At 37.0% G+C, this 21,884-nt stretch overlaps 1 protein-coding gene across 10 annotated transcripts in view; it reads left to right on the forward strand.

The window, feature by feature from the left end:
- CFAP20DC (CFAP20 domain containing) overlaps positions 1 to 21,884 on the forward strand; it is a 239,747-nt gene that overhangs the window by 141,782 nt on the left and 76,081 nt on the right. For 6 of the 10 annotated variants that reach the window (XM_086697758.1, XM_086697754.1, XM_086697759.1 and 3 more), the window contains 6 exons: positions 4,065 to 4,201; positions 4,886 to 5,048; positions 6,669 to 6,785; positions 7,929 to 8,048; positions 10,446 to 10,777; positions 20,155 to 20,529. In XM_086697758.1, coding sequence (XP_086553884.1) covers positions 4,065 to 4,201; positions 4,886 to 5,048; positions 6,669 to 6,785; positions 7,929 to 8,048; positions 10,446 to 10,777; positions 20,155 to 20,529 — 1,244 coding nt within the window. The remainder of the gene's footprint in view (positions 1 to 4,064; positions 4,202 to 4,885; positions 5,049 to 6,668; positions 6,786 to 7,928; positions 8,049 to 10,445; positions 10,778 to 20,154; positions 20,530 to 21,884) is intronic. The other 4 variants (XM_086697760.1, XM_025916478.2, XM_086697763.1 and 1 more) reach the window with 2 other exon arrangements.

Below are 21,884 nucleotides of genomic sequence, written 5' to 3' on the forward strand. Positions count from 1 at the left end.
AAATCAATAGTCCAGGATTTGTTCTACTTGGTCACAAAAGGTACAAACGATGATAGATTCTATAACAAATTTTTCCAATTGGCCTGGGATTTGAGTGTCATTTCTTTCTGTTATTGGTCCTGAGAGGCTAACAGGGTTTTGTTAACTCCAAATGGATATTTATAATGACTTTTAAAACACAGATGTACATACAACCAATAATCTATTTGCTAACACTAGAAAATTTCACATGTAATCTGAGTAGGCATCTGATTGTAGTGCCATAGCATTACTACTGTTGAAAGCCATACCACTCATTTAATTATCAATGTGTGTTGGTCATTGTTGATCCTTCTCATCCCCCATATCCTGGCAGTTGTCCAGTCCTATCCAGTCTTCGTCCTCAGTTCACAGACAGATTTTTCTTAAAATGAAAACTGAAATTCTAGCCAAAGTTAAAAATATTTAGTCACTGGAGCACCTGGGTGGTTGAGCATCTGACTTCAGCTCAAGTCATCATCTCATGGTTCGTGGGTTCAAGCCCTGCATCAGGCTTGCTGCTGTCAGTGCAGAGCCCACTTTGGATCTTCTGTCCCTCTCTCTCTGTCTGTGCTCTCTCTCTCTCTCTCTCTCTCTCTCTCTCTCTCTCAAAAATAAATTTAAAAAAAAAGAAATATTTAGTCATTTAATCCAACATCCCTTTGATTCATTACATTTAATGATTTATTCATTTTACTCAACAAGTATCTATAACTCCATGTCAGGCACCAGACTAGCAATTCAGGGGTGAAGAAGTAGGCTACTGAGTTTATATCTACTGAAGCATATGTTATCAGAGAATCCCACAAACACGTGTAAAAGGGCAATTTTGATGGAAATTTATGTGAGGGAAAGGTTATGGCAATACCTGTACTGGAAGAGCCTTCTAGCCATGGGGAACAGCATGCACAAATGGTCTGGTAGGCAGGAAGAGCTGAGGAGGCCAGGCTTTTGAGAGAGCAGAAAATGAGAGTGAAAGGTATGAAGTGAAGCAAGAACATGTAGGTTTTTGCAGCTACTGTTAAGGGCTTTCTTCTTAATCCTAAGAGCAGCGGGGAAGCCATTGAAAAGTTTTGAGGGAAAGGAGTGCCTCCATCATAAGACCACTCTGGCCGCATTTTGGAGAGGGAATGGGACAGGGAGCCAGAACAGACATGGTAGGTCACTTAGAGGCTTTGCAATCATCCAGGAGAGGGATGATGATCGCCTGGATTGCAATGCTGGCAGAGGCACTACAGAGAAGTGGACATGGATTGGCTGTGGAGAAGGTGGAGGGAGGAGTCAAGAATGATACCCAGATCCTAACTGTTCAAACTCAACGGATTGTAGTGCCATACTCTAGACCAAGTTTTCTGTTGGAAGCATCTTGGAGACGTGGAAAAGGAATTGAGCAAGAAGGCCACTGGAGACAAGGAGTAGAGCTCTGAAGAGAGGACTAGGCTAGAAATGGAAAGTAGAAATGGAAAGTAGGAAGTCATCTGGTATCTGAATCTGCCTCAGAACAGCCAGAATATCTTCCCACACTTCTGCTTGGACACCTTCAAAATGACAGAAAATTCTCCACCACCATGACCAGACATGCTTAATTAAAGAAAGATGCTCCTTATGTTGGAGTAAAACCTTGAAGTAAATTCTTCTCATTAGTTATGTTCTTGCCCTTTGGACAAATGGAATTTCTCTTCTACCAAACAGGGCTTCAAGAATCTGAAGAAAACTGAAACAGTACAGCTGCTCACCACTTTGCCAGCCATTTTATTCTGTCCAGCAAACATTCTCTCATATCATGTCAGCAATCTGACCCTTGCCCAACCCTTCAGCTTCATCTGTTGCAGATACAAAACCAGACCCAGAACACCCATCTTTCCACACATGTTGCTTCCACTCAGATCTAAATAAACACTTGGAGCTTCCCAAGCATGGCATGCTTTCACTAATTTTTGTGCCTTTTTTCATGCCTTCTCAGGGGAGTGGTTTTTAACTCTAGCACATGTAAAATCATAGCTCTACAGCAGAGGCTAAAGAGACCACCCAGCTAACTAAAGGAATTTTTTCAAGGAATAGATCAGACAGGAAGTGGCCAATAGCTAATGTATATCCAGGACTGTGGGACAAACGTGGACTTACTTGGAGCCGACATCATCACATTCAAGTTGGTTCTGTCTTGCAAGTGAGCAGAGCAGAAGACTTTCTAGCTTGCAGGCAGTTTTTTGATTTAAGGACCATCACCCTCACCTGCTCTTTTAGTCCGGGAAGCCTACCTACTACAGTCACAAAGAGCCCCACAGCCTCATCTAGTCAGGAGTTCCTCCAGCAGCCTTCCATGTGGTCATTCAGAGACCAAGGCTCCTTTTATGCAATGATTCTTCTCGGAGCCTTAAAGTCCTCCCTTGGATCTTCTTCATCTTGTCAAGAGATGAGGGCAGAGAGATTACTGGGGATTATGCAGGGGGTTTTAGAGGCCAGGAATTAGTTTACATTTCTCACATTTCACTTCTTACGGTCTCATTAACCAGAACTCAGTCACATGACCCATATAACTGCAGAAAAGACTCAAAATGTAATGTAGCTGTATGCCCAGAAGAAGGGAAAGACAGCAAGGTTTGGTAATCACATCTGCCCTATCCTGGAGGTGAAACCAATTTGTTCTCTTTCTCCCACAAAACTTTCAATGATACCCTGTTGCCTAACCAAATTTAAAATTGGCTCTTAGCATTTTAAGGCTCTGTTCATTGTGACCCAAACTCATCCTTCCAGCTGAACTGGTAATTTCATTCCCCAAGGATACCCTACCAGTTCACTCTTCCTCGTCTTTATTCAGACACTTTTTTCTGTCTAGGGCACCCCACATCTTTCATTCTTGAAATCTTATGTCATTCAAAGTCCACTCAAGAAGTCACTTACTCTTTTTCTTTTTTTTTAATCGTGAGAAGTGCACTCCTTAATCCCCATCCCCTATTTCACCCTTCCCCCACCCACCTCCCCTCTGGTAATCATCAGTTCTCTGTCGTTAATAATCTGTTTCTTGGTTGTCCCTCTCTTTTTTACTGACCCCTTTTCTTATTTGTTTTGTTTCTTAAATTCCACATATGAGTGCAATCATATGGTATGCGTCTTTCTCTAATTGGCTTATTTTGTTTAGTATAATACTCTGTAGCTCCATCTATGTCGTTGCAAAGGGCAAGATTTCATTCTTTTTTAACACTAAATAATATTTAGTAACTTAGTGTATATGTGTGTGTGTGTGTGTGTGTGTGTGTGTGTGTGTGTGTATATATATATATATATATATATATATATAATTCACATCTTCTTTATCCATTCATCTATCAGTGGACACTTGGGCTTCTTCCATAGTTCCATAGTTTGGCTATTGTAAATAATGCTGCAATAAACATAGGGGTGCAGGTATCCCTTGAATTAATGTATTGGTATTTGGGGGGGTAAATACCCAGTAGTGTGATTACTGGATTGTAGGGTAATTCTGATTTTAATTATTTGAGGTATAAGAGGTCACTTATTCTTCATTCCCACTGGTCTGCTTTGTGTTACGGTTACCTGTTGTACTATCACCTCCCTCCAGACTCCTCGAGGGCAAGCAGTATATCTTATCTATTTTGTGTCCCTGATAACCTCTAGTATGTGCTCAAGAGAGTGCTCAATCAAATATCTGTTCACTTGACTTAGTTTTATTTAAACTACTTCCTTACTAGGATGTATATTTTAGTAACTGTTCTTTCTTTTCTCTCCCTCCTCCTCTCTTTTTTTGAGGCAAAATATTTGTGGCAGTGGTTCTCAAATGACTGTGAACATAAGAACTATTTGGGAGAGCTTGTTAAAATTATAGATTTCTGCCTCCCCTCCCTAAGATGCTAATTCTACAGATCTGGTAGATCTGATGTTAGGCTTCAGCATCTGCATTTTTTATAAGTGCCCTGTAGTGGAATTGGATCATGTGACACCTGGATTGTATTTTCAGAAACATTGCAACATGGTACTAGTCATTATATCCATTAATGGACTATTATTGCCTTCCTTAAACAAAACAGATCAGTTCATTAACAAGGGAGCAGGCAGTGTGCGTACCAGTAAAAATCACGATGTTTGTCATATCGCCTTTGGATCCAGAGTACTTGGACCACCTCCACTCTCTGGCAGAAGAAATAACATGAGGATATACAGTGAGGTAGGAGCAAGATTTGAAGAGCTCATCTAAGCGTGAGAGGCATGGGAAGGGAAAGGTTTTTTCCCCAGTGCAGGGATTGGGGGTTGGGGAAGAAGGAGAGAGACTACATGCCAAAAGCAGAAGGCTTGAATAAATTTGGAACAAATTCTGGATTTTTAAAAAAACCTCAAAACTGTTTTATTTTTGCCATATCAACACAATTAACATTTCTGAGTATTCTTTTCATTAACTGTGTTCACAAAACTTAAAGACAAATATATGTGAGCACATTTTATGGTCTCTCCTTCAAAAAGGAATTGGATCATCACCAGACACCTTACAACAACCAGATTCTCAAATGTTGTATTTTTATTTTTAATTTCCTCCGAATTTCAGACATACACAGAAATTTTCAACTCACCGCCTACCTACTAAAGATGGAATGTATCAAATAAGCACATTTTAACTTGTGTCTAGAAGACTCGCTTGACTTCTGTTTTATCTCATGTTATATTTCTCCTTCCATTCCTTTCCAATTTTCTACTATAATTTTCCTCTCCACCAACTTTCTAATCTATTCATTTCCTCTAGTTTTTTTTTCCTCACATTTTAGTTGCCCAAATATTATTAATCTGTGTATATTCTACAGGAAATAAATGCAATTCCCATATTTAAAAATGTGCAGATAATTCCTTTTCCTTATAGACAATAAGATCCATTGGGTCCAGAAATAACCGATCATGCCAACAGTCTATGGCAGAGAACTGTGTTAGCAGTGCAGAAATGTCAGCCTCACTGATACCTGCGTCGGAGGAGCAAAGACATAAAGAAAATATTTGCCAAATAAAGCAGACCGTACCTATTCATGGTAAGAATCGTGCATAAGTTTGTTTTTAATTTTTTTTATGTGTATTTATTTCTGAGAGAGAGAGAGAGAGAGTGCAGGCTGGGGAGGAGCAGAGAGAAAGGGAGACACAGAATCCAAAGCAGGCTCCAGGCTCTGAGCTGTCAGCACAGAGCCCAATGCGAGGCTTGAACTCACAAGCCATGAGATCATGACCTGAGCTGAAGTCAGACGCTTAACTTACTGAGCCACCATGCATAAGTTTTGATAGCTAGGGGAAAACAGTTAGAAATGTTCTTGTGAAGATAAATTCGAAGTTATATTCTTGACTAGATCTTACATCCAGAGAATTATCATTTAAAAATGAAAAATATGAAAAAAAAGTAATTAAATAAATAAAAATGAAAAAGATGGCGGATATTGAAGTATGTTCAAATTTATACATATATTATCATCTAGAACCTATTATTCTCTTTATTCCACTATTTCAAATTGCCACAGTACCCTGTGTTTTTATTTTATGATGATTGGCAAGGAAATAATATAGCATTCTACTGTCACTATATTTTGAGAACTCCACCTGCATTTTAAGTTTTCTTAATTATATCTTTTAACTAATCTCTTCCATTTATAAAGTGCTTTTTATTTTCTCTTGTTGCTATAAAAAGAACCCTGTTGGTGAAGAGGAGATTTTTGTCCCATTTTATAGATTGAAGGTTCATGGCTAACAGAGAGGCAAAGTGATTTGAAATTTGTAATCATTGGAAAGGATTGAGACCAGCACCAAAGGCTTACCACTCACTGTCAGTTTTTCCATTCTTGCATGTCTGACTTTTGTGAGAGTTGAAAAGGGGGGCACTTGTGTTCATTTTATTTGCTTTAGAGATTAATGATCATTATTACAGACTATATTTCCCATGCAATACAAAACTGAGATAAAGAAATGAATAACACAGATATTTAGTCCCAACTCTACCACCATTTGTGAGACCTTAATCAAATTTCCCAAACCTTGTGGGCCTCAGTTTCCTCATCTATAAAATGGGGATAAAATTACTGCTGGCACTATAGTAGTAATGACTGCCTCACATGGTCTTTGTGAGGATTCAAGAAGAAAAATCAGTCAAATATACCATATTGTGCCAAGAAATTAAACATTCAGTTATTATTAAGTGCTACTATGAATATTATTATTATTACTATTACATAATTAAATTACACTTAAGAATTCTTTTTCAGGTTTAATCTCAGTTCTCTATGGTTCTTTAGAAATTTATCTACCTCTTCTTTTAAAGGAAGAAATTATTCTTCTGTATTAGCTATCAGTTCCATTTTTTATGTTTTTTAATATAGCGTGTTGTGTGATTAACATTAACCAAATTACCTGTAGCTCTCTGTAAGGTTATGTTACAAGAATAAAATGTGTTAGTAATTTTGAAAGTCTCATATGATCCTAATATTGGAGTAGGAATAAATACCTATTTTCCATGAAGGAATAAGTTATGCTTTTGATATAGCTTTGCATGATGTCAAAATGATACGGGAACATTCTCATTATGGCTCTAATTATATTTACTGAGTTATTTCAAACCATATACTACTTTCTGTTCTGGCTTTTTGTTCTTTGATATGAAAACATACCAGCTGATCTGCATGTTATGCACCCACATCCCCCTCAAGAACCATCAGCAGATAAGAATAATAACAGGAGAAGATTACGATTAAAAAGTACCAACAGAGAAAGGACAGAGGCACACCGAGGTACGACCCTAATTCAATACTATCTTATATCTGTATATTATTCAGAACAATGGAATCTCTCTCTGCAGGTTGTAAATTTCAAAGGATTATGAACCAATTCATTTAAAATATAAATATCTTTTCTACAGGGATTATGGAAATCAAATTTTCTGCAAAAGAATTGCTCTAGAGCCCTAACGGAGATTTGCTGGATTAAATAGACAGTACCACAGAAATAAAGGACTTCCTACTTTCTACTCTCAAAGGCTGAATAAGCTTAAATTACTGTTTTTTAGAAACGGCCCAAATTTGATAGGGGAGGTTTCTTCCTGCAGACTTTCCTAAAATTGAACTTAACTCGTAATTTTTCATGTTTCATTTATATCTCTTCTTTTTAAATTGAGCCCTTTTCAGATATGCATATTCATCTTTTTTTACATTTACTGTCTCTCCCTTTTGACTCTATGCCATCTGATATAATGTAGGTTAAAATTTCAACTGTTTGCAACCAGTAAAGCATTAGATAAATTTAGGTGGCTATTATAGTTATCCCTTTGAATACTGGATTTGAGGTAATGCAATTTGTCTGCACATGCAGTAGTTACCCTGAGTCAAGCCCAGAGTATGTCTTGTACTCATCTGCTACCATAATTTCTCAAAAATGTAGGGTTCTTGGGTATGCTGAAATTCAACTTGTTAGGATTTGTGTTATTTTTATAAAATGATAGAAAAATTAATTGTGTCCATTTTCTTAAGATGCTGAAGGAAAGAGCTTGGTTTAAAAGAGTCTGTTTCAGCAAGAGTTGTAATTTAAAGTAAACACACTCCATTTTATGTGGAACCAAAGGGGAAAATATAGGACCCTTTAAAAATGATATGGGTTTTGGAATTCCTTTTATTGCATATTGTAAAACTTAAATCTAAAATGTCCCCCATGCAAATATCAAGGAGTTTAAAGATGAACCGCTACAAAAATGCAGCTGAGTTCATCTTTAAAACATTCTAGTGGAAAAGAAAAAAAAACTGCATATAATCTGTATTGTCACCTCTGATGTGCTTTTCAATAGTCATGTAGAAAAGTACCCCATGTTAATAGTGTTCTTTGAAAATAACTTTTTTAAAAAATCAAAAATAACATAGTGGAAAATATTTATTCCAATAAAGGCTGTTCTTCAGGAAATAACAGGAATGAAGATAAAGCGACAACCCCCCTCAACAGTGTGTCCCAACAGAAAGCAGAGATGAACCCAAGCTCTCCAGCACCACAGTCTCCTGATCAAGCAGGTTGGCATCTTTATGGCACCCCAGAATCGTTAATAATGAATAAAATCTAAGTATGTCGAACATTTCAAACCCAGTCATTTTGAAAAGTTGTGATTCAGTCGCTTGCTAAAAATCTATCATTTTTCATAAATCTCCTTTTAACCCCACTTGCATGTCAGACTTTGAGGGATGAAAGGGTATTTTTATGTTCAAGTTTCAATGCATCAGAAGGAAAGTTTGAAACTCCAAAGTTTTCACCTGACATCATCACCATCCCCAAAGATTACCTATTGTTACAAGTCCCCCATCCTCTTTATAATGGAGATAGTTGGAGTCTAGCACATTGAGCCCATCAACATATCTTGCCTAGCAGGTGTGTGGTACTTTTACAAAGGCGAATTGTTCTGAGCGAGGGAAAAGGGAAAATAAATGAAAATTGTTTGTAGTTTGTCAGTCTTATTTATGCAATGTTGAAACCTTCATTAAAATGTTAGGCGCAATTAGTGTCTCTAGCATAAATCTGACTGTGTAGAAAAACTAATTAGATGTTTAGGTGATCATTCTTGCATTTATCTTGTTTGCTGCAATATTGTGATTACACAGTAATTTACATATTTTCCTAAGAAAACACACCAAATTATTCATTACAATTGATATGGAAATACTTTGAGGTAAAACTACAAATTCCAAAAAAGCATGTGGCGGTGAGATAATTAGAGTCCGTTTGGTGTAAAAACACTCCTTTGACTTTGACTTTTTGACAGTTAATAATATGTTTGGCAATAGGTCATGCACGTTGTTTAATTGCATAATGAAGATTCCCAGTATCTTTTCCTCCAATTTTCTTTACGGATCCATGTATGTAATGCAACACATTGGGTTTTTTTTTAATCTTTTTCAACATTTACTTATTAATAAAGCATCTACAGAGTTTACAAAGCATGTGCTATGTTCTTAGCACCACGTGAAAGACTTTGCTGTCCCAAAGAGGACAGCCCAGTGAATCTGTTTATTTCACCTGCTCACGGCACACTGACCCAGGAGTCTCCACATCCCCTGTGAATGTGGTCTGATGACATAGATTCAGCCTGCTGTTGGCCATTTACCTACAGAAAATGTGAAAGCCTTGTCCCTTGTAGGTGTTCCCTAAGTGTTTGTTACTCTTTCTATAGGCAAGTTATGTTATATAATGATAGTGCTAAGTTACGCAACCAGCGAATACATTATGCTGAATACAATTTCATTTGTGCCATTAATGTTACTTTTATTAAAGGTCTTTTCTTTGTTGGTTTCCTGATGTAGGCTTTAGAGTTTCAAGTCAGCAACTCTTGGTTACTTTCCTTGTGAAGATAAATGTAGCCAGATTCCAGAGTCAGGATAAAATGACCATGTCCACATTTTGGTTCTGCTGAACCCAGATTTTTGTAAGATTTTCACCACTGACATAATGTAGGAGGGAAAAAAGTAAATTTTAAGGAAAATAGACTAAGTTGAGAAAATGTGACTTTTTCCTGTCATCATTCTAAAGAGAATAAGCATGCTTTTAATGATACTCATTGTAAATATTTGTTCCAATTTGCCTGGATCATAGCTATAAAAATCTACCTCAGTGTTACATAAAAGATTAAACTATGTTATACACCTGAAATTAATGTGACGTTGTACATCAACTCTACTTTTTAAAAGATTTTTTAAAGTTTTGATATAAATGTATCTCAGTGGTGTAGTATTCAGTATTTTTAACAAAAACAATGTTGTGCAAAAAGATTTTTGTATGAAAACATTCCCTCCTATAGTTAAACATAAAGAACATTTTCACCAGCAGAAATCACCAGTCACATTAACAAGTATTTCTGTGGATTTACTATTACTTGAAAAGTCTACTCAGTTTAGTCTATGAATTGCCCCCACTTCAGTCAGTGAAAGGGAAAAGAAAAGCCTGTTAACGTCTTCATGGTTTCCTCTCCTCCATGATTTGTAATCTGAACAATGCCCAGATATTTTATTTAAAGAAACTTGTTAAATGCCCTGCCCTCCTACAGGTAAAAGAAGATATTAGTTACTCAGACGCTTTTAAATTTGGAAGATTTCCTCCCCCCTGGAATATCAAATTGATGAGGCTGTGCTATAAAGAGCTTGCTGCAAGACAGGTGATAATTATTTCAGACTTATAAATTTCCCGGCCAGTACTTCAACTCAGATGGAGAGAAAGTGCAAATGAGTTGCCCATAGCTGTAGGCTCTGATCTATGGGGTTAAATGTTTAGCAGGTTACAGGATGTGGATAGATTGCATTCCTTGACTTCTGCATTATTTAATAAATCTCTGTTTCAACACAAGAAATTTTGAACTAACCACCTGCCTAATATAACACTTCTGGAACACTCCTCTAATTTTTCTCATCTTTTTCAAATGTCAGATGAGTGGATATTTCCTGAAAATGATCACATTTCCCATTTGGCATCCAGCAGACAGTCTCTCCTTCTAGATGATGACTCCCGCCACGCTTCACACCTGTGGCTAGAAGCCAGCAAGGAAAGTGAACGTGACCAACTGGCAGAGGAAACCCAGGCTGTTCCAAAGGACATTTTCACTTTTTCATCAAGACCGCGATCAGCACCTCACGGAAAAACTCAAACTCTGTCCCCAGAGGGGTGCCCATTTATTTTGGATCTAAAAGAGGATACCAGTGTGACAAGGAGAGACACTGAATCGGAGGATGATTTTTATGGCGGTGACAGCAGCGAAGAGGTAACACTGCTTGATAAGTGCAGTCGTTTTAAAACGCAGTTGTTGCATTATCTCCAGTGAGCGCTAAAACCAGTTGAAATGAAAGAGGAGAAATCAACTGCTATTTATAAAAATGCAGCAGATTGCAGTGTCAGTCAACAGTTGCCTCAGGTTGTTATGGTAACTCTAAATTGCTGCCTTTTTTATTAGCAGTCAGCCAATTTCAATTTTAATTATGGAAACCAGTTTTGGGGTTGTTTTTGTTTTTTCGCTTTAATTTTTGCCTCACAGAATGAGAAGTAACACGCAGTTTAGTTGTATGATGGCGAGACCAGTAAGACATTGAGAACACGTTGTTCTGGCTCTCTGGGGGAATCGTGCTGCAGTGGCCAAGCATTCCGAATTGACAGTTTTCTGGCTTCCTTACTCCCCTGCCATCTCTCCACCTTAGACCTATTAGGACTCATTATTTTCCATATGGTCCCAGAATTTCAAGAGTTGTGCCAATTAAAGTCTAGATAATGAATCATGGATTAGTGCTGGGACTTGCCTTACCCAGGGTTTTCTGTTTGCGGTTATTTAGAATACAAACATATCTTACAAATTGGTAAATTCACATAAAGTTAAAAAAAAAAAACTCGTTATAAACCAAATGGAAAGTAGTTCTGAAACATTTGCTTAAAACTTAATCCAGTAACTCTTTTTCCCCATATAAAATGAATTTATTTGTGAAGTTCCTTTAGTTTTGTGCTCTAATGATAGGCCTTCATATTTTCTGTGAAAAATAATTATCTTAAAAGCAGATTACAGTCAAGTTATGGTTTAGAGAAATTATACAAATCATTTCTATATTAAAGTTATATAATTATTATATCTAATAAATTATATAATAAATATATTTATAAATATAAATATATTAGATTATATGTAATATAATGCTTATATAATTATAATTAGAAAAAATTTTTGTGTATGCTTACAAAAAAATTTTTTTTTCAAGTTATAACTCAAGGATCCCCATTCGGACAGTAGCATGCAGGTTAGGTACAGAGCTCCTACCTTCAGAGCCAGTTGAGAATGTGATGAGAGTATTCAGGCAGTAATTATGGTGTTTTGCAACTTTTAATGAGTTTCCATAGCAAAGTGCATGGGGGAATCCTTTTTCTATAATATGTGCTTCTGAGTGTGGTGAAACTATTAGTCCTACCAAACAAACCTACTATAAATCCCTTTTTGCATAAATAGTATATTTGATGCCAGCGTATCAAATTGTGCTCAGGACGTCTTTGTCCCTTTCACCCTGAATAATGTTAAGGTATAAAAATTATAAAATAGAGATTTGCCTTCAGCATCTAGTATCTCCTCCATCCCAGCTGTCAATTCTTCTGCGGTCTTAATTGGCTAGTCTGATAAGTTAATTAATATCATTTCATTAACACGATAGCCCATCCTTTTCCCATGTGCACAGCACCATCTTTCTTACCTAAACCAAAAGAATTCCTGTAATGGTGGAAATTTCATGGCAGGTGGGAATTATTAGTTCCTTCCCTGGAAAACTTTGAGAGAAGTTTTATGGGAAACTGCCCTTTAAATATCACGACATGAGGAACTTACCTCTTCTGTCTGTATGAAGGAAAAGTCTTGACAAGAAGCAATAGAGCTTCATGGGAAAATGAATACTAGTTCTGAATATTTTAACTTGTTATCACTTTATGTGCTTTCTTTTGCTATTAGCTACTCCTTACATTTTTCATTGTTTATTATGCAGACATATGCTAATTACCAACTATACAAAATCGAAAATAAATGTATCATGCATTACCCAAGCTCTGAGAGGCATAGCTATCTGGTCACCCCTGTGCCATGACCATCAAAATGACCAGTAGCATACGGCTAGAGCCTATACTCAGACCATCTCATTGCTAACACTGGTCCTGGCCCACCTTTAGTGGGAGCCTGCTAACAGTGGCAGCCAGAGAGAAGGGCAGAAGCCTTGTCATATTATACAGGCTTTAGGGTTTGTTGTTAGAGGCAAGAACAAGACACAAACTAAAATAGAAAACATGACCAACAAAAATGTCGGGTTGTATTTAAATGAGTTCTAGAATTTGTGATGATCCCTTCTTTATCAAATTGTTTGGGGCTTTTTTGGTCATTTCTTTTTCTGTAGGATTACTTCTCCCATTTATTAATTGTGTAAGTCAATGGGAAATTGGATTACATATTTCAAATGTTTATTTACATATAGTCTTTGAAGAAAAATCAGTTCGGTTAATTTAGGCATCCTTACTATATTAGTTGCATTATTTGAGAACGTTATATCCTTAGAGTAACATAATTATACTTAAGGAAAACAATGTTATGTTATAAATAACGGGGGAAAAATGAGTATAATTACATTACTTACTATGCTTTAGGTTTGTAACTTGTAGTTAAAAGACTTTATTTGATGGTAGACCATTGAGTATTTTTAAAGGGAAATTAGGTATATTCAGTAGTATGTAAACTAAGCAAAATCAAATCGTGTTATTATGATAGCTAGAGGGAAAGTACACATACAATAGTAAAGGCTAATTAAAATAAGCTTTCAGTGATATATTGATTTTGTAATTTAAGTGCCTATTCATTAATTCACATCTGAGATCTTCATTAGTGTGAGATCCTCAAAATTATAAGTTTTCTTTTTTTGCATATGCTCTTGTCTTTGCTGTACTATATATTTTATTCCCTAGGCAGCCATGTATACTAATATTCCTGATACTCAATTAATTTTGAGTTTGTACTTCTTATTTGAAAAGCACACTATGGAAATATATAGCTATAAAATCAAGACTACTGTGTAAAGTGAATTATCCTTGAAAGCTCCTTTCACACTATTGCAGCATATGAAAGGAAAAAAAGCCTGTTACTGTTATCATCTCTACATTGTATTTTATGCCATTATTCCCAACGTGGCTTTGAGTATACGCCTGGTTTACAACTTGAGATAGTTAGCTTTATATTAATATTTTATTACAACCCTAACTTAATTTTTCATTTGGAAATACCATCATTTTTTTCCCCAAAACTCTGGCTGTGTATCACACACTAAAGTAGATACTTGCAAGGCCAGGTAATTTGTCCTGTATCACAATCCAAATTGGAACATTAAGCCAAAAAATTATCCATAGTTGGACATGAATTATGTAGACTGACTACTTAGAGAATTCAAATTAGCGGAAGCTTCCAGATCTTCTCCCCATCTAACTCCGTAGAGGGCTGCAGAGGACAAATTCACCAACAACGGCATAAAAGGACCCTTTTAGTCCTCCCTCTCAGCTTTCCCATTATTTTTGCTTTCAAGGTACTTTTTTGTTAACACTCAGCAGTTAAGCTGTTTCGTTGTATTTTTTTCCTGATAGTTTAGATTTCTGAGTTCGTCTACAAAACATTCACCCCTGTGCACTTAACTAATGAATTTGAATTACTTTCTCACACACACGTACATACACAAAATAGAAAGAATATTTACTCCATTTGAGGCTGCTTATATTTCTGTGTAGCCTTTAAAAACTTTTAAATGTCAATGTATGTGTTGGGAAAAAATGGAAGGCTTCTATTTTGAATATATGGCCTTGCATTTTTATTCCTGTATATTATGAATTACAACATAACATATTCTGTAAACCTACCAGGCAAATTTAATAGTTAATTTTCATGAGAAACTTTTTAAGGCTGTTCACATCTATATGTCTTTACTATTATCTTTAGAATTTTTTTTTAACATTTATTCACCTTTGAGAGACTGAGAGACAGAGAGACAGAGCACAAGCAGGGGGTGGTGGGGGCCAGAGAGAGAGAGGGAGACACAGAATCCAAAGCAGGTTCCAAGCTCTGAGCTGTCAGCACAGAGCCCGATGCAGGGTTCAAACTCATGAACGGAGAAATCGTGACCTGAGCTGAAGTCAGACGCTTACCTGACTGAGCCACCCAGGAGCCCCTATATGTCTTTATTATTATCTTTTGAAGCTCTCTTCTTCTCTGCAGAAGTCACAGGCCCCTTGGTTCTTGTGACTTGGTTCTTCATTTTTGTAGGCAAGTAAAAACATTATAAAACTCTTGTCTGCTTAGAATATCATTATGCCACTTTTGCTAAAAGATAAACATCTTGTAGGTAAATATTTGATTGTGGATAGAGTTTCCACAAGAAATCTTTAAATTGTTATCAGCTAAAAGAGCATGAAGTCTTAACTTATAGAAAAATATGTTTCTGTCTTAAACAATTAAGGAGTCTCATCATTTTCCCCAAATATTCACATGATGGTGTTTGCCCATCCCGTAGAGTCCTTCTAACTTCTGCTATGATTTGTCTGTGAAGCATCATTGGCTATAGGTAAACATATTTACAAAAATAATTTGCCCAACCCCTTTTAATATCAAGCATGTTGCAGATTAATTACCTGTTAGAAACACTTACATCTTCTTTTCGTTTTACTTCCTTATAAACTAGTTAGTAAAATGCATTATAAGTTACCACTATCAGTTATCTTTGCCACCCAAAGAGAACCGTATTACTTTAATAGTTTCCTGTAAAATTCAAGAGGTGGAAGTAAAAATACTTCTTGGGGATGGTTGTTAGTGAAGACCTTTAAGATACATTTGAGTGGTCAATCTTATTATCATCAAAGAAGATAATAATCTTTTTCTAAGATTTTATTTATTTTTATTTGAGAGAGAGAGAGCACGAGTGGGGATGAGGGGCAGAGGAGAGAAAGAGCGAGGGGGAGGGGACAGAGATAGAGAGAGAGAGGATCGCAGGCAGGCTCCACACTCAGCATGGAGCCTAATGAGGGTCTCAATTCCACAGCCTTGGGATCACAACCTAAGCCGAAACCCAAGAGTGGGACACTCAACCAATTGAGCCACCCAGGTGCCCCTTAAGATTTTTTAAAATCTTTATTTATTTATTTATTTTGAGAGAGAGAGAGAGAGAGAGAGAGAGGTAGCAGCAGAGATAGAGGAGAGAGAGAATCCCAAGGAGGCTCCATGCTGTCAGAGCAAAGCCTGACATGGGGCTCCATCCCACGAACTGTGGGAACTTGACCTGCACAGAAATCAAGAGTTGGACATTTAACTGACTGAGCCATCCAGGTGCCCCAAGATTTTAGTTTTAAGTAAACGTGTGGCTCGAACTCATGACCCTGAGACCAAGAGTCACATGCTCCTCCCACTCAGCCAGCCAGGTGCCCCAAGAAGAAGTTATTTTCCTCACTCTGTTATGACTCATGTCTTTAACTGTATCTATGTAAATAATTGTGCTCTTTAGGTGACAATGGAAATATATACCTATATCATCTCTATTGGCTGCTAGCGCTAATGTCCCAACTAAAAGATGCTGTCAGTTCATACATTTAGTCACTAAAACATTGGACAAAAGTAAAAACTCCTGCTGACTCCACCTCAATTACAAATTCAGAACTGCCATCAAAGGTGTGTTTGGAATATTGCAGACGTGTTTTTTTATAGAACTTTTAAAAATGTTATAGAAGACGTTTTTTCACTGTGGGCTGAATTAAAAAATCAATTGAAATATAAATAAATATGATCATCCACTTTCACAAAGGCTAAAACAGAGTTCCATCCTGACTCACTCAACATTAAAGTTTTGATACAAAGAGCCTGGGTCCCATCTGCTCCAAGTAGGTGGCCCTCAAGAGTCATTAAAATTATCTTTTTAAAATTACAGCTCAGCAAGAACAATCCATTCTGTGCGTCCAGAAATTATTGTCCAAATGCCCATCTGCATGTCCTTTTAAGAAACATAGTTCAGCAGAGGAAGTGCTGGGTCCTTGGGGAAATCATTCTCATCTTCAGCGTACATATGCTGTGCTACAGTTAATCAGGCAAACTCTATTGATGTTCCCAGCACTGGGGCGTGATTGAATATTTAACAAACAAATGCCTCTGAGCCCAGAAGACAAACGGTTCAAGAGATTTGGGACTTTTAAAAAAAATATATTAAGTTAAATCAAAGGCATTTTGTATTTGTTCTTCTGAGAAACAGATGAACAGATGATTGGAATGTGAAAATGGCATGGCAATTTCTTTACCACTCTGACAAATTATATTCAATTGCTGTACAGGTTTTCAGTAGCTGAGTGATAAACCAAAGGGGAAAGAGTGGTTGTTTTTCAATCAGGTCGTAGTAAGCTAACTTCTAATGCATATAACAAATGCATATGTTATATAAGAAAAAATTAATCAAACAGCATGTCGAGCCCAAAGGTATTACATTTACGAAATCAATAAATATCATCTATATGTATATCATCTATTTTAGTAAATCAAAGTGTTGCTAAAGAAAGGAATAGGGTTTTGCCAGTGTACCACTCCTAGAAAATACATTACTACATTTTATTCTCTATTTATTTCCTCCCTAAAAGAGAAGCCGACCCAATTTAAATCAAAGTATTATTCTCCTATATCTCTTCCCTTTCTCGTTTATACTAATTCCCCTTTCAGAATCTGAGGCAAACCAGAATTGGTTCTGGGGCAGCCAAAGTAAGCAAGCCTTTTTCACTCTACCCAGATTCTCCAGTTATTTATCTATTCCATATATTTAAAATAGCATAGAAACAATACCGTGGAAATACAGTACAACCAGGAGAATGCTCACCAGGGAACACGGCTAAATCTGTCCTCCTCGGCCCATCTCCCAACCAGGGCATATCTTAGGAAAAATGTGAGATGAATGTCCATACACAGCTCATCAGTATTTCTGTGTATGTAATCACCGCTCATGCCAAGCAAAAAGAAATAATTTTACACCTGAGTAAACTACTGAGGGGGAAGAAAAGGCTGTACTCTGACCCACCCACAGGTGCAAAAAATAGACTTCTTATAATAATTTTATTTTTAAAGTGTTTTTAAAATGATGTAGCAAACATCTAACTTTTGATGCATCCCTCTAAATTCTCATAATAGTACATCTGAAACTTTTGGAATGATATTTACTGCCTTCTACCTTATGAAATTATTACTTTTGTAGGTATCTATCTCTCTGCTTTATGCTTTTTTTGCCTTTAAGACTTTGTGCCTCCCGAGGTCAGTGCCCATGTTCTTACCTGTATATCTTATATGGTGCCTAGAAAATGCCTCCCTCATAGAAGGAGCTTAATAAATATTTTATTGCAAAAGCTCCTAACTTCTGCCCATGTCATATACAAAATGGAATCCCAGAGTGATCCAAAGATTGTGGCCCAAAGATGCATAATTATACCTTCTGTGCTTAACCAACCTATTTTTAAGGCCAATCTGTTTTAAATAGATGGTACATGTTTTTATTATTGATATATGATGGAAATGAATTAGTAGAGGGTCTTTTGTTCAAAGAAATCCCACTGCCAATTGTATATAACAATTATAGAAAATTAAACAAGAGTTGTTTTTTTATTTTTTTTAACATTTATTCATTTTTAAGAGACAGAGTGTGAGTGGGGGAGGGGCAGAAAGAGGGAGACACAGAATCCAAAGCAGGCTCCAGGCTCTAAGCTATCAGCACAGAGCCCAACAAGGGGCTCAAACCCACCAACTGTGAGATCATGACCTGAGCCAAAGTCAGACGCTCAACCGACTGAGCCACTCAGGTGTTCCTGTTGTTTTTTTTTTTTTTTTAAGTTAGAGAAGAGTTAGCACTATCTAGCAGCGAGACTGAATTAAAATCTGTTCCAGGGTCACCTGGGTGGCTCGGATGGTTGAGTGTGAGACTCTTGATTTCGGCTCAGGTCATGATCTCAGGGTTGGGATCCACACTTCTCTCTCTCTCTCCCTCTGCCCCTCCCCTGCTTAAGCTCTCTCTCTATATATATAAAAATTAAAAACAAACAAAAAAAAAGGTTAAAAAATACCAAATTTGGGGAATAACTAGATGCTTGGTTCTTTGTGGTTACAAATGGAAGAGTAGGGAATAGCTTACTGAAACTGAATGTAAGATACACATTCTAAGACATCAGATAATGTCTTTAAAATGTACTCTGCTTTTATTGATTTTTTTTCTGTCCTCAGTTTATCATTTTAATATCCTTTTATTACATATTTACATGTTTAATATCTATTTATTGCATATTCACATATTTAAAGTTTACTTTTATTTATTTTGAGAGATAGTGAGTGGGGAAGGGGCAGAGAGAGAGGGAGACAGAATCCCAAGCAGGCTGCACAGCTCAGAGCCCGATGTGGTGAACCCACAAACCATGAGATCATGACCTGAGCCAAAATCAAGACTCAGAGGCTTAACCAACTGAGACACCCAGGTGCCCCTACGTATTTAAATACTTAAATAAATAAGACAAATTGGAAAAAAAATACCATGGCACGTATAAGCAATGATTGCACTAGTTTGTTTTTTAAAAAAATTATTTTAAGTTTATTCACTTTTGAGAGAGAGAGACAGAGCGTGAACAGGGACGGGGGGTGGGGGGTGGGGAGTAGACACAGAATACAAAGCAGGCTCCAGGCTCTGAGCTGTCAGCACAGAGCCTGACTCGAGGCTCGAACCCATGAACAGTGAGATCATGACCTGAGCGTAAGTCAGACACTTAACCGACTGAGCCACCCAGGTGCCCCTGCACTAGTTTGTTTTTAAATTTCTTATTTTATAGCAGAAAAATCTACCAAATGAAATAGCCCTGAATTTCTCATTTCCATTATTTATTTTCACAGCCATTGATTTTATGTTTGCAGTTCCTCCTTTCTCAGATTTAAAATTTTTAATTTTTGCTTTCCCAGGGATAACCCCAGAACTACATACTTGTAAATTTCATGTTGCTTTCCTTTTTAGCTTTCCAAATAATTGTATTTAATGATGCTCATGTCTTATGGAAAAAAATAACTATAATTGAAATTTTCATGTAAGAAAAATATTTCACAAAACATGTTTATTACCTGTTGCTCTTGAAGAATAAAACTTCTCTACAATAGTGTGAGAAAAAGGTACTTTGATAGACCAATTTGTTTTTAGAGTAACATTTCCCTGCCTAAATAAGCTAAATTAAGTTCTAGCTCTTTCTCTTCCCATGGACTTAGCTTATTAGGAAGTCAAAGTATATAATTCTAAAGTAACTTCCTATGGATCCTCTTCTTTCACATGCTTTCTTGAAATGACTCTAATTTTGGTGACTACTTCCTATATGCCTTATCAAGACCAGATACCATCTAGCAGAGTATCTTAGCAAATGATTTATACCTATTTGCATTGCATTGCTGTTTTTAGTTACTTATATTTTTAATGCAAAATAAAATAGGATAGCTATACTTTTGCCTTTGTTCAGAGAATAAGTGAACTTATTAAAAACTGTTCTCACTAACTTCTTCACCATAAATTTTGGCTCAAAATAGTTTCACTTTGTTCCCCTACATAGGGTAACTACAGTATCCAGGGTTCCTTGGGCCCAACAACTAGCCCTTCAGGGTTAACTCAGTTAACAGTAGAGAGCACGTGGGGGACGGCTACAAGGCGGACAGATACAGGACCTCTAAAAAGTGTCTACGCAGAAGCAAGAGCAGCAGAAAGCCAGAATTCCTTGGCGAAGCAGATAGATAGAAAAGACTTTCAAACGAGTTTGGTGCCTACACCATGCCGTTCTCCCCCCAGAAGAAGTGAATCCTCTCAGAAAACTCCAGATGCTGTTATCAAAGCAAAGGACCTACCAGCCCATCAAGTACCAACTTCAATAAACAAAACGTCCCTAAAGGAAATCTCGGGAGAAAAGCTGAGACCGATTCCTGAAGTAGCTGTAAGTGGTTTCGCTCTGGTCTGCAGAGGCCGGCAGCACATCCTGCTGTGTTTCTGTTCTGTTCCATTTTGCACACATTTTCAGCAGTACCTATTTTTCATCATTTGGGTGATCAGTAATGTATTTGCCTTCATATTGGGATGTGTTGTAGCTCAGTAGCAGCAGCTGTTAAAAGAGTATATTGCACATCCCAGTGATAATAGAATGCCTCTTGTTTTTAATGAGAAAGATAATTATCATCATAGTTATTTTTTTATTTCCCAGTTACTTCTCATAATTTTAGTTATCACTGCCTGCAAATTACAAACGAAGATCTTATTTTTTGAGCCAAAGGCTTGCCAGTAAAATTGACAGATTTTCGATAACAATCTACATTAGGAGCCATAAAAACATCATTATTCTATTCACTTTCTGGTCTCTTTGCAGCAGTTCCCCCAAATAATAAATGGCATGAGTGAAGGTTAACCATAGAGTAGTGTCATTGAAGAAATCCCTAGGCTAGTTTGGTGGCTATATTCATGTCCATCAGATTGATTTTCTTCCTTCCTATGTTAGTACTTTTCTTCCTTCAACCCCCCCAGAGCTGCACTTAGAAACCAGAGAACAAATGAAGCTCTGCAGAACAAATGAACTTATATTCCATCTTTTTAAGGTTATTTCTTTATTTTGAGAGAGATAGAGCACACGAGCAGGGGAGAGGCAGAGAAAATCCCAAGCAGGCTCTGCACAGCCAGGCAGAACCCAGTGTGTGGCTTGAACCCTTGGACTGTGAGATCATGACCTGAACTGAAGTCAAGAGCCAGATGCTTAACCCACCGAGCCACCCAAGCACCCCAGTATTTCAATTTTTTTAAACATTAAAGGTTTACTCTATTTGTCATATCCTAAGTATTCTGTATGTGTTATACTGTAAAGCTTTGGCTCAATTATGTTCTAAGCAATTTAGGGTGGACTATTCGCTCACACAAGGAACACACACGTACATCATCATTAACAAAATAGAAAAAGCTAATATTTCTTAGCATTGACCATGCCAGCCCCTTTTTCGTGAAGTATTTAATCCTCACAATGACCAGAGAGGTGGAGACCTTCATCCTCATTTTCCAGATGAAGAAACCGAAGTTCAGAATGGTTATGCACTGTGTTCAAGGACAGCAGCTAGTTAGTTGAGGAGTTAGAACTTGAAGCTGAGTCCAGAAATGCTGCCTGTGTCCACCACTCTGGGCCACATAAATACATGCTGACTCTTCTCTAAATGGTGGCCACTCCTCAAGAAAGATCCAGATAAAACCGGAATGTGCATTCCTCTTATTTCCCACATTTGTATGCATGTGTGTACGCGTGCACACAAGAAA

This window comes from Puma concolor, chromosome A2, assembly GCF_028749965.1.
Source record: "Puma concolor isolate L17-30 chromosome A2, mPumCon1.1.hap2, whole genome shotgun sequence".
In the NCBI taxonomy this organism is placed as follows: domain Eukaryota; kingdom Metazoa; phylum Chordata; class Mammalia; order Carnivora; family Felidae; genus Puma; species Puma concolor.